The 13,587-nt window shown below is 41.0% G+C and overlaps 1 protein-coding gene across 3 annotated transcripts in view; it reads left to right on the top strand.

The window, feature by feature from the left end:
• The window catches only part of htr2cl1 (5-hydroxytryptamine (serotonin) receptor 2C, G protein-coupled-like 1), a 322,666-nt gene extending 312,756 nt beyond the window's left edge, over window positions 1-9,910 (top strand). For all 3 annotated transcript variants that reach the window (XM_044096999.1, XM_044097000.1, XM_044097001.1), the window contains 4 exons: window positions 4,720-4,883; window positions 4,982-5,129; window positions 5,932-6,167; window positions 7,859-9,910. In XM_044096999.1, the coding sequence (XP_043952934.1) occupies window positions 4,720-4,883; window positions 4,982-5,129; window positions 5,932-6,167; window positions 7,859-8,428 (1,118 nt within the window). In that variant the 3' untranslated portion in view covers window positions 8,429-9,910. The remainder of the gene's footprint in view (window positions 1-4,719; window positions 4,884-4,981; window positions 5,130-5,931; window positions 6,168-7,858) is intronic.
• Window positions 9,911-13,587: the final 3,677 nt, after the last annotated feature.

The raw sequence follows: 13,587 nt of genomic DNA, 5'->3' as shown, positions 1-13,587 counted from the left end.
GATGGGCATTTATCATACTGTTTATAATTTATCGTTATAAATTTCTTAAAAGTTTTGATTTATCGTTGTTACAATACATTCTCGTTAATGTTTGAAGTCCTTCAAAACTATATTGCTGGGATCGTTTTTTTTAAATAATTTTCTCCACTGTTCAATGAGAGCATCAATAAATGAGAAAATATGATTAAGTTCAGTCACTGTGTGCGTATTAGTGACACGATTCACACTTACAAACATTACAAACGGGAATGTTTTTCAAGAGTAGTTTTTGTGTTTGTGGAGCTATGAATGCTGTACTGAAAAAAAAAAAAGAGTGATCGATAGTTCACATCATCACTTATGTCGTTATCACCGTTTTATAATTTATTTTTATTGCGATCTTTTATCACGGAATATCGTGATTAAAATCTTACGTCCATATTGCCACTGCAGACATCGAAGTTTTGCAAAACAAACCAGCCGTGGTACAAACAGCTCCTCCTAGTGTCAAAACTTTTATTTTTATCTAAAAACGAGAAATTGTCGCGTTTTTCCATTGACCAAATTTATTTTCAAAATCTCAACTCACGTAGTCATATTGTTCATTCAAACGCAGCACACAAACAAATCACACTTAACAAGCGAGTGAGCTAGAGTTAAATTCATTACTGACACCTTTGGTCTCCTCTTAGCATTTACAGAGGGAAAAAAAAAACACACTTTCAAAACCATTTTCATAAAATTCCTCAAATACAGAGCTGAGATCTTACCGAGCATTTCCTCGCTGTTTGCCTTTTCTGGAGTTTTTCTTTTGCCGCCTGCATCCTGCTGATGTTGCAGATCTCGATCTCTTGCTACGATAATCTAACTCCAGCAGCCTGCTACGGTCATGTCACGAGAAGCCAGGAAGCGAGCGTGTCAGCTTTATATTTATTGTGTTTGTTGTGTGTTCTGTGGATTTACAGAGAGTCGCTGCAGCTTGGCCAGAAATCTGCCGTCACCTAAAGGAATGGAATCTGCTGGCTCTTAGGAACAAATTAAACAGCTCAGCAAGAAGTTTTAATATGTGTCTGTCAGAAGTTACATTGCAAAGTGCCTTATGAAATAGCCAGAAGAAGCCCATTAGGCACTTTTCTGTCGTGAGGAGTTGCTTCGCCCAAATTACAATATCAATTCACTTAGGACCCAAAGCCATCCAGATGCTTCCGATTTTATGTGATCTTCTTGTAATTTAATGAGGTACAGAGCAAGTTTTTGTATGGCGTCTAGGGAGCAGAGGTGAGGCTGGAGTAAGTTGAAATGGCATTTTAAAGCATTTTCTTCTGACCCGTTGTTACTCTTTGAGTAAGTGAATGAATCCTTTCACCGGGCCATGAGTCAGATCTATAGACACGCTGTACCGTGACGTCGCACACGCAAGATCCCAGCTCCATGCTGGAGGGCCAAGAAAACGCTAGTCGTTAATGACTGCCATTGGTGTTAGCTCCAGATGAGCAGCCAGTTGAGATTGTGATTGACAGCGCTAAAACCCGCTTCCTCCATTTCATGCAGATCCAGGGGGGTTCAGTTCCAATATGGATGTCTGCTCTTTAGTCTAGGAGGGATAACATTTAATTTCTACTGCTGAAAACAATTGTAAAAACACAATAGGATTAATTTTGTAATTGACGGGGCCCCAGTTTTTTCTCTTTCTATGAACAAAAACAACCCTGTCCTAACTTTCCCCCCCCTTTTATAGCGCCCTTGCCTACATGTCTAGGTTTTATTTTGTTAGCAGAGTTGTGTTACTGCGGGAGCGGGTATTGATAGCAGCTAAAATATATATAATTTGCCCTCCAAAGTTGTGAAATTTCCAGATGTAAACAGTAACATGTAATGTGTCTATAAACCCAGGAGGGTTTTGTGCATGCACAACATATAGACAGGCAGCAGTACAGTATTGTTTATTATAGGATGCTTGTAAATTCGAATTGCATGTTTGTGCCGGCCGGGTCAGGAACAGCGCCGGAGACAACAATGCACCTTGCCCTTACCTGCCCTCCCATGAAGCATGATTCAGCTCAAGGACTAACATGACCTGCTGTGTAGCTCTCACCCTCAGGAGATTTTTTATTTTATTTTTTTCCCTCTCACTGAGGTGTTCCTTTGTTTCTCAGACCAGCCACATATTTTCAACCACACAAGAAATCCCTTCAAATCAGACCAGACACATTAGTCAGTGTTATTATCAGAGGTCAGAAAACCCATTGGGGCTTCAAAGGCTTGTTCTTACTGCAGTCTTTTATCAGCGCCGTCCCCCCGCAGCAAAAATGCACCTTCACGAACATCCATTAAACTCTAATACATTATAAAAACGCTAACAGCATGTTGATTTATTACAGGTGCGGCTCTCATTACCTGCTTAATGTGTTATTCTGCCGTATGTTATGATTATTTACTTTCATAGAGACTTCACAGCCTAATGGATAGAACAACAGATATGTTTGGGTTGTTATTAGAGGAGAAGATATTGTCTTTTCTCCTCATTTTTTGTGGTCATTACTTGGTTATTATGACACAAATAGGTGTTTTTAACTTTAATATGTCGTGGAAGCCATTTTTGTTTAAACATTAATTTATTTTATTTGATGAGGAAAAGCCTCAGCTAGCACTGATGAGCAGGTTTATAATTACTAGCATGTAAGCTGTGCTAATAGGCTAATTTAGTCAGATTTAGCTCTCAGAAAATGCTACAACTATAGCAACATTACATATACCAGAACATTTTTATTTAACAAATGCACCTTTACACACTTCTTTTATTTTATTGGATGTCTCAACACATGTGGCGTTTTATTAAATCGGACTGTTTGAAACGTGGCTAACAAGAAGTTAACAAGAGAAGCATCTCATGTTTAGTCTACTGAACCTAAAAGAAACTAACATAGCAAACAATTACTTTAACCTGCATTATCTTTTATCTAAGGTCTTTGTGGACAGAAAATTAGCTTTGCTAATTCAGTAATAAGACAAAAAAAAGCTACAATAGTGATGCTAAAATTCAACTTGTTATTTATTTATTTTTTTGTCACACTTAGATTTTTAGACAATAAATTGACTGAATATCAAAGATAGCCCGAGTAAAGGAAAAGTTTGGTTCTCCAGCCTAAAGAAAAAGCCATACTGACCCTTTATGACAACTTAACATGTCACAACCAGCTAGCAGCTTGTTGTGCGTTCCTTGCCAGAAACAGTGACCAGAAACAGTGACCATCATGTGTTTGCTGTAACTGGGAATGAATCTTTTACACTTTACCTCATTCACTCTCCCAGCTGTCTGAAATGTTCTTTGGATTTCTCCAAGCAACTTCTGATTTTCTGGTTAACAACCAAGCTGCTACAGTAAATCATCGTCTTTTTTGGTATGTGAGCAGAAAAAAAAAATTGTGAAACTTTTGAGTTGTTGCTTTTCTGTTGCTTTTCTTTGGTTTATGTGCATTTAATTAATGTATTCACACCTAACCCTGAACTCATCCATTGCTTTTTCAAAATTTGACCTTTTTTCCTTTTTTTTTTCCAAGTGATATCTCATTATGTGACCGGGCGCTCTGCATGGTGACGGTGTGTCTTTCTTGCACAGTCCAAACACATGATTTTAAGGTTACGTTGTCACTTTATAGTTCCCCCGGCAACACTGCATGGACAAGCAGGTGTAGACAATGGATGGATGATCCGTTGACCCCTGGTCTTTGAAATGCTCCGGTGACATCCTAAAACTTTATGCATGCATTAGACAGTACTGAAGGAGTGCAGCTTAGGCATTCAACATGAAGGAAGCAGTATTTATCTTTTAAAGCTTTGACTAGGACTCACATTCCCTCCATCCGCCTTTGAATGCTAAATCGTCTGATTTTGGACCAGCAGTATTGTTTTGGCAGCAGTGGGCAGCCAAATATTTGACTTTCAAATCTTTGCACACTACTTTGGCATTCTCCACTTGTCTGTAATTTTTCACGCTTTGGTTCCTTCTCAGTGTTGGAAAGGCTCCATCGTATGATTGCGCCGTTGTCGGTACAGATCACTTGGTTCAGAACAGACTCCACAGTAGCCGAGTTTGATCCCTGGCCTTTGTGCCTCACTACATAGTGCCATACTTACAACAATAGATGTTTTCACGCTGTTGCTCCTTTTACCAAGAATGAATTTGTTTTTGTGCTGCTGTTTTTTTGTGCAAAAAAACGCAAACTCCTACCAAGTATTTTTGGTTTAGTTTCTACTTTAAATATGTTAGTACACTTGAAATGAGACAAAATTAACTTGCAAGTAACTTTTGAGTAAGATATAGGAGCCTGTTTGGTGAAAAAGTACTAACTATAGGTGAAATAATCTGCCCATGTTATAAATTAAAATGTCTTGGCAGATTACTTCAGCATGAATTAATTATTTACTTAAAATGGAAACTAACTTGATGAGAAGTTAGTTTTGTCTTTTCTTAAGTGTGTTGAGATATTTACACTGGAAACCAGACCGAAAATACTTGGTAAGATTTTATGGGGGGAAAAAATGAATAGTATAGTTGGAAACAACATATTGAGGCACATATACGGTCAAATTAGTAGTCTGTACATCATTAATCTGGAAAAAGACCAAATAAGTTGACTTCAAAATCTGCTTTGACAAGAAGCGACATCTGACTAAAGACGAAACGAGTGTGTAGCAATAAAATCTTAAACATCCACTTCCTGCGCCATTTCTCCCCAGGCGTGTCGATGCCCATCCCAGTGATCGGTCTCCACAACGAGGACAAGGTTTTTGTCAATGGCAGCTGCGTCCTCAACGAGGAGCGCTTCATACTGATTGGTTCTTTTGTGGCCTTCTTCATCCCGCTGGTCATCATGGTGGTGACTTACTGCCTCACCATACAGGTAACCAGTTCAGGAGCCGACGCGACGTGCCTGCAGCCCTTCAAACCCACGTTCTTGTGCTCTGTTACCTCCTCATCGTCCTGTCTGGTCCTCCGTAGGTGCTCCAGAGGCAGGCCACGGTCTTCCTGTATGAAGCAAAGTCTTCTTCCCAGCAGCCTTTGAGCGCACCAGCAATCACACTGCAGCCTCCACCGAGCCCCTTCCACCTTCCACAAATCAACACTCTTTCCCCTCCAAACTCGCAAGGTAACCACCGATCACGACACAAAGTCTGGACGTAGATCACTGCGTGTTATTTGTCTCTTAAAGGGGCAGAATTATGTATTTTCCAGGCACACAGTGGCATTTTATATCACAATCAAGTGGCTACATTACAGACCAGGGTGGACCGAGCTCCGCCTTCGAGGACGAAGCTCCTCCTCCAAGCTGCAGGTTCCGATTTTCGAAGCTTCCGCCACACAGAGAAGCCCACTTCCATGATTTCCCCTACTCAACTCCTTCAGACTAGTCAGCAGCAATTAGCAAACACCTGGTGTAACTGCCCATCTGCTGAGCTTGTTTGCAAGCTACTGCTCTGTGAAAATATTAAAGGGTTAATAGAGGAGCCATGTTGTGAAGACCACCTGAAAGAGTAGAAGTTTTTAAAGAGACGGAGTCCCAATTTCAAGATGTCAAATTATGAAGTCATATTTGATATATACAGCATTTTTATATAAGCCGAGTGTCTCGTAGTTACTTGATTGTGCTATAAAATGGCACCACATGTCTGGTAAATGCATAATGCTGCCCCTTTAAAGTAGCTGTACTTACTTAAAAGGCAAATGAAATATTGATATTTGACATAAGGACAAAAAAAAACATGTTTTATATTTGTAAAAAGCTACTGAAATTTTTATATTGTCACACCAGCGGTGAGACGCATCTAGTTTCTTGGTAACTGTATTATTAATTATTGTAATTAATTTCTGTATTGAATGCATAGTTTCCCCTTTTTTCTCCTCAAACCCCATAGATCCGTGTATTTTCTCTTGCTTTTCTCCCGGGACAGAACTGAAGCCGCCGCCGCTCCAGAGCAGACGGAACACGCTGAGCTGCCTAAAGGGCCCGGAGCCCAGCATTCTGCTCAGCGCCTCCGCCTCAGACAGCCTCAGCATCATTCCCAGCTCCGAGGCCGCGTCGCAGCTCAGCTCTCCGGCCGCCGGGCCGGGCCGCAGCGATGCCTCGGGTTGCCATGGGAGACGAGGGATGATGCAGGCCATAAAGAACGAGAGGCGGGCCTCCAAGGTGAGAAGGGAGGCTGCGGCTGGAACCGAGGTTTGGCAGGACAATAAACACGAATGAATACTTTGCTCTTTTTTCCTTATTTGCTTTGTATGACATATTATTAGGGCCAGACTAAATAGAAAATATGTTACGAGAATAAAGTCATACAAGAATAAGAAAGTTATGAGAATAAAGTCGTAACATTCTGAGAAATTACTTTATTTTTATAATACTATGACAATATGACATAGCATTATGCCATATTCTCTTACCTCTTTATTCGTTATATCTTGACTATATATCCTAACCAAATCACAAAGAGCCATTATCTACAATGATCCACAAGGTCTTTAAAGTTCTAGTAAAACGTGGAAGTGAATGTGAGATGGAACTTCTTTCAAAAAACTGTTTTCCTGCAACGGTAAGTTGTTTCTCCACCATTACCACATTTAGCAGCACGCACATGAGGTTGATTGACAGCGCCAAGACCCTCCTCCTGGCAGTTTTAACAACTATATATATTTATAAAAATGTTTTAGAAAAGCTTCGAGCCCCAGCTTCGAGCTTTTATGTCAAGGAAAACTGATCAAATTTCTTAAAAACATTATACTTGCAAGATTTCTGGCTTCTGTGATGTTGAACTGTCTGCTGTAGTGAAACAATCTAAAGAAAAACTCCAGCTAAAACAAACCTGGAGCTGCTGCAGTCACAATCCCTTTCGTCCGCTGCAGCCGCCTCTGTCACTGTATATTTGTGCCATTCTGTAATACCAGGATAGGTGAATTTTTCTGACGCGGACGTTTTCCCAACAGCGGATTTAGAAATATTTCTTCTAGAATATTCAGTGCAGTTCGTGTCACATGCTATCAAATCCTGTCAGGCACTTTGAGTAACGTCAGGAAGCTTGGAGTGCTGCCAGAGTCAAGCAGAGCGGTGACTGAATTCAAATTCCTCTTTAATGACAAAGAGGCGCAAAGCTCATACACCTACAAGCAACTAGGCATAACATTATGACCGCCGTGGTCACAAAGTTCTTCACAAGAAGGATAAATCCAACAAAGTACACAGCAATTTAGAATAGAGGAAACAAACTGAGATACAATCAAGTGCAACTCGAAGCTTTTTGGAATGAGAAGGTCTTTAGCTGCTATTTAAACCCTATTTAGTCTGTTTTAATTGAACTTTAGTTAGTTTGTCTAGGAAGTCCAGTTTGTTTTGGGAGGTGTGAATTCGCTGGCGAACTCTGCTCTGCCTGCAAAACCCGGTTTCGGTTCAATTAAAGTGAAGTCCGGCGCGGTGTGAATGCATTTGTGGGTCAAGCGGACCTGAGACTCTTCGAAAAACCACCACTGGGGATAGGAGGATGATGCTGCGTCATGTTTTTTGATGACTCATCACACGAACATACTTATTCACGTGCAATATTAGTTGTGTTTTTGAAACACAGCAGTTGCAGAACAGTTTTTTTTAAGTCAACATTAGTAGAAGATCAACAAAGTTTTGCGCTCATTTGTAATTTCTAATGGAAACGCAACTGTAGAAAGGTAACAGTAGACGGGGCATCACTGTTTGTGCCATGCTGACCCAAGTTGAAACGACCAACAGCTGGCATGTGTTTGATGGGTTTGTGTGTGGATCGCCAACCTGGAGGAACATTAAAACCTCATTTTGTCTTTTTATTAAACTAACTTCTCCCCTCACTTTTGCTTCAGGTCCTGGGAATTGTCTTTTTCCTCTTCCTTGTCATGTGGTGTCCGTTCTTCATCACCAACGTCACCTTTGTCATGTGCCGCGACTCCTGCAACGAGTCGCTACTCCACGATCTCCTGAACGTCTTCGTCTGGGTGGGTTACATCTCCTCCGGGGTCAACCCTCTGGTCTACACCCTCTTCAACAAGACCTACAGGAGAGCCTTCTCCAACTACATCAGGTGCCAGTACAAAGCCGGGGCCAATGCGGCGGGACAAGGTGGCAAAACCCTCCTCACGCCCCAGCAGTGCCCGTCGCACGCCGTCACCCCTCTGTTGATGGGCGGCCACGACAAAGCAGGGGTGGACCGCAACAGTAACTGTCGCAACGGCAGCAAGGGAGACAATGGGAGGCTGATGGTGGACCCGGAGGACACGACAGACGACGGGACGCAAATCGGATTAGTGTCGCAGAGCCTGTCGGAATGCCACAACGCCGGCACGCTGTCGGAAACGGAGCCAGAAACTGAGATTGAGCAGGAGCTGTCGCTCATCAGCTATCCTCCCCCCAGAGAACACACGAGCAGCGTGTGACTGCATGCTCAGCCCTCTTTGTTCCGACTTCAACCTCCTCACCCGGGGACTGTTACTAGGAGAGCTGCTGAAGTGTGCCAGCTCTATCCGGACGTCAAAGAAGCAGAGGGCGGAAAGGTGTCGAAGAGAAAAATAACCCTCAACATTCCGAACACGTTTGCCGTCAGCTTCGCCAAAACGTTCGGTCTCGTACCATGAAGCTCAGGTTTTGACTTGTGCGGTTGATGTGTTCATCAACCAAACCTTGTGTTGCATTTCATGGAGATTGAGGTATCGAGCGAGGCAAGGGACAAAGTGAAGTAGGACTCGCTGTTAACCTGGTATGAAGTCAGGCGGCCCCTCCTGGAGTCCCACTGATGCGGGTTACAGAGCCAAGTGGGCCCCCCACGGACTCCAACTGTGACTTCGAGCCCTCGCAGAGAGTGAAGACACGGTCCGAGCAAACTCAACCAAATACACATCTGAAACAGTCAAGCTTGACTGGCTGAACGTTTTCACAGAGTCCACAGAGGAGACTCTTCATAAAGGCTGCGGTGAAAGTTTTCCCTGAGAGGACAGAGATGAAGGAATGTACAATCACCTCCAGGCTCCGGTGGACTCACAGTGCCATCTAGTGGTCATGGAAATATTTTCGGTTGGCCAAAGTAGATAAAAGAGCTAAAAGTAAAAGGGGGGTGGGGGGAATTTTTAAAAGGCAGAGTCCTTTCACCTTTACTGCTTCTGCCGTCAAATACAACCATTTTGGAGACTCACAGCTTCCAAAATGTTTTTACTGAAATCCACAAATAAAGTTTAAACTAAAGGGGGCAGGGGGATGTTTTTGATAGAGTGCACAACTATTTTACAGATTGTCTTTAATAGGAACAAAGCATATGAATCTTTTTACACTAGCCATTCGAGATAATTATGGTTTTTATCAGCTAGTCTTAAATGTCGAGGTTTATATGCCCATGTTTCCATCTCTTCCTTTGTTTTCTACTCTAGAAGAAATGCATGGCAGGCCGCAATTTTACTTAGTGTTCAGCTGTAGTACAAGCAAGAACTGAAAAAAAGAACATTTTCTGTCTGCTTGCACCATGAAAGCAGACAGATCTACTTGTACAAGTAGATCCTGTACAAACAGTACAGGATCTACTTGTACCTGTTCAGTCTCTTCATCTCTGTCGAGATGTGGATCACTGAAAAACAACAAAATACAGACAATATTCAAAGCAACATCAAAAAACTGGTACAGTGCCTTTCAAAAGTATTCACACCCCTTGAACTGTTTTAGATTTTTTTTAATCTTCACATGCAAAACGTTTAGTGTATTTAAAGGGGCAGTATTGTGTATTTTCCAGGCATAAAGTGCCATTCTGTAGCACAAATAACTGATATAAAAATACTATATATATTTAATATAACCTAAAAGAAATTTGACTTTGTAATTTAACACCTTGAAATTAGACTTCTGTCTCTTTAAGAACCTTCTGCTCTTTCTGAAAGTCGTCACATGGCTCCTCCATTAACCCTTTAACAATGTTTTTACCAGAGTTGCTCTGAGAAGTAGCTCCTATAACGAGCTCAGCTGATGCGCAGTTCCTCCAGGTGTTTGCTAATGGCTGCTGGCTAGTCTGAAGGAGCTGATTGGTGGAATCACAGAAAAGGTGTGATTTGTGAGGTGGAAGTTTGGAAACTTTGAAACTGCAGCTTGGAGGAGGAGCTGCATCTCGAAGGCGGGTCTGGCGCCACCCAGGCGTTTTGCACAGCTGGATGGTTGCCACGGGAGATTAAAAGATTCCTCAAACTGTGTTTTAAGGGAAAAGAAGCTTTGAACAATGTTGAATCAGGCTGACTCAGTTTATTCACACGCCTTTAGACTCTAATCTTTCTGAAGCGGCATAATATTTTCCCTCCAGTTCAAACAAGTCAAAATGTTGAAACAAACTTTTAAGTGTATGAATACTTTTGGACGGCCCTGTACATTTGTCATCTGGTTCTCATTACTTCCAAGCATAAATTTAGCCTATTTTGTAGTCTTCTCTAAAGGACACATGGAAAGAGCTTCTGCGTTATTTACTTCGATCAGAAGCAGGGATTTCAGTCAGAGCTCAGCCGTTCACCAGCTCTATCGTTTTTGTCTTCATCTGAACTCTTTAAGCTGCGGGATGTTCCGTCATGCTGCGGGCCAAAGCGCAGCAGACTTTGGACGCTGAAAGCCAACGAATTAAAACAGGAACACTGATGCGTTTTGCATTTTTATCAGCTGTGGTTGAAAATGAATAATTTAAAAGGAGATAATTAGATGATCAAAGCGCTCTCCGGTTGCACCTTCCCTCTGATGACGGCTTTTCAAATGGAAATGCCCGGCAGAACTGTGGCTTTGACAGGAAACCCGGCGATCAACCCGTCTAATTCAGACTGTCAGAGCAGAGAGAGCGAATATGTTTCGAACTTTAGAAATAAGGTGAGCGCCTCAGGACTCTTTGATGAACCACCGACTCTGCGACTTGCAAAATTTATAGTCCTGTCATTCAGAAAAAACCCCCCCCACGCCCCCACCAAACCTGACGCTAGCATCTCTTTCTGTTTTCAACAAGACATGGTAACTTTTCGCCTGCAGAATTACTTTTTAAACTTGAACTTTCTAAGTTTTTGAGTCAAACTCAGCAACTTTGAGTTTCAGTCAACTGAGGTGCCAGCGTGAAGAAGCGCTAACAGTTGGAAGATCGATAAATATCAAAAAAGTAGCTTAGCTTAAAAAAGAAGAACTTAAACTCTTGTGAGTCGAGTTACCAGTGAAACTCAAAAGTTTGAGCTTTGCAGAAAATCTGATTTCTCAGACAGCAGAAAGTAATAGAATCTGACTTATGGTTTTAGTCGGGCAAATGAAGTTCATTGGCAGAATAGTTTCTTATTTGTTTGAACAAAGCAAATGTATTCTCAGATTGTACAACACGGTACAATCTGAGAATACCCTGAGCCTCTGTAGATATAAACAAAGCTGTAGTAAATTTCTTCCAAAAAATGTCCAGAAATGTTGAGATTAAGCTCTGAGATTTTCTAGAAAAAAAAGTTTGAGTTTGAAAAGTCAAAAATACTATCTAGAAAAAAAATTGAGGTCGACCTCAGAAATTTTGTATAGAAAACTTGGAAAAATCTGCTTTTCAAAAGTTTTCTTTTGTTTATTAAATGTCCAAATATATTCAGTTTTTGAAATTCAGAAACTTGCATGTTGTTTTTTTCTTCTAGAAAATTTCTGAGATTAATTTCAAATTTTCTGTAATTTTTTTGGGTGGAAATATACACTTTTTTTTTTTTTTCTATCAAAATGAGAGTCACGAACGATGTTTTCAGGGTTGAAAGGTCAGACTCCCGCAGTCGCCTCTTACCTCTGAGGCCAAATAACCAATTGGCTTCACCGTTGGTGTCGGTTGATTCTGGCCATCCAATAATCTTCTTTAATCTGAGAGCGACTATGTAGGTGCTGTTCTAGGTCTTCATTGGTAAGACGCGAAAACGTCAGAAAACAGGAACACTGCAGAGACATAAAAAATGGCCAAAGTTCTTTTCTTCTTGGAGTTCATTGGACGTTTCTATTATTGGTGAACACTTTTTTTTTTACATCTCAAGGGTATATAATGGATAACTTTTAAAAGATCAAATTTATGAATATAATCAAGTCTGTGCGCAAAATTTTAACCCACTGTGGATTATAAAACACACACAATAAATTCAAACTTTAACAGCCAAATTACGTTCTCTAAAGTGGCTTAGATGATATTTTTTGTTCACGTAGTTTTAACCATTAAAATCCTAAATTAAATCAACCCATAAGTAGTTCTGAACAGAATTGCGTTTTTATTAGCCTTGCAGCAATTTTCTCAGTAATATAGTAAAGCAATGTACATGCTGAGCTGCTCTGTGGGTTGCTAAAAAAGGGCAAATTAAAACTCCATTCAGACCTTTCATAGACTCCTAACGACCTTCAGCTGGCTCTGAAGTGATGAACTGTTTTAGCAGAACAATGTCCTACAAAAAAAAAAGAAGATAAGAACTACAAAAAGCAAGGAAAGAGGACGGCATCTGCAACAGAACAAAAATCCTTATTTCACCTCAAGGAATGTGAACAGAAAGCTCCTCAGCCTATAAATCTGTTTAAAGTTTTCCTCTACACTCTCACCTGGGTCACTTTGCTCCTGCTAAAGACGCTCTCGGCATAAACGGAGCCGGCTACTTAGCGGAACACATTGGGTTTCACCGACATTTCTTTTGCGGCCGCATTGGGAGTGTGACCCAGTCATCCAGAGGTTTCTTTGAAGCCCCCAAAGCTTCTCAGAGCCTGAATATCAACAACTTTAAAAATTCAATTTGCCATTTCTCTTTTCACTCCTAACTTTTAGTGAGTCAAGAGTTTATGCCAGTAAGTTAGAACTCCGATCTAATAGGCGGCCGTATTTGAATTTGTACGTCTAGGCTGAAAACAGAAGATTCTCCTTTCTCATCATGATATTTTCAAATAGCTATAGACTTAAACAGTCTTCCTTTGAAACTATTTCCTCTCCACTAGGAGAGGTTAAAACGAGCTAATGATTGTACCAAAGTTCGTAAGAGCTGTGGAAGAAGCATTTCCTCCATTACGGATTTATAGAACTGTTTTTAATTGACAAAGGTAACCTGAGATAATACAAATTCTATTTTTCAGTCAGTAAGGGGGAAAAGGTTACCTAAACCAACCTGGCTAATTGGTTGTAAGACCTTTGGTACCAACAATTCCAATCAAGTAATAGTGAAAACAAACATTGGGGTCAAAGGTCATTTCTCTACCAGTTCTGCTGTCAGGACACGCTCCTCATAATGGTACCGGTTTCGTCTCGTCAGTCACCAGGTTTTCACCAAACGACTCGGAGCTCATCAGGATATTTCCTAGTGAATGTGTTGTTTTTGGTCAGCAGTAGGTTTTCATCTCTGAACTTTACTGTGGATGTCGCTTTGTTTTATGAAGCACAGCAGATAGATTCTGCTGTGCTTCGTTACTCTGCGTTTATTTATGTCCTTTTGAATGAGTCATTAGCTGCGTTTCCATTGACCATGAAACGGAACAAACTAGATTTACCAAAATGAGTTTGCCTAATGGAAACGTGCCAGTTAAAAAAACAAAAACACCAATCGTGTTTTTC

This window comes from Gambusia affinis, linkage group LG18, assembly GCF_019740435.1.
Source record: "Gambusia affinis linkage group LG18, SWU_Gaff_1.0, whole genome shotgun sequence".
In the NCBI taxonomy this organism is placed as follows: domain Eukaryota; kingdom Metazoa; phylum Chordata; class Actinopteri; order Cyprinodontiformes; family Poeciliidae; genus Gambusia; species Gambusia affinis.
The sequence above is the reverse complement of the archived record's forward strand: the minus strand, read 5'-3'. Positions and strand labels throughout refer to the sequence as shown.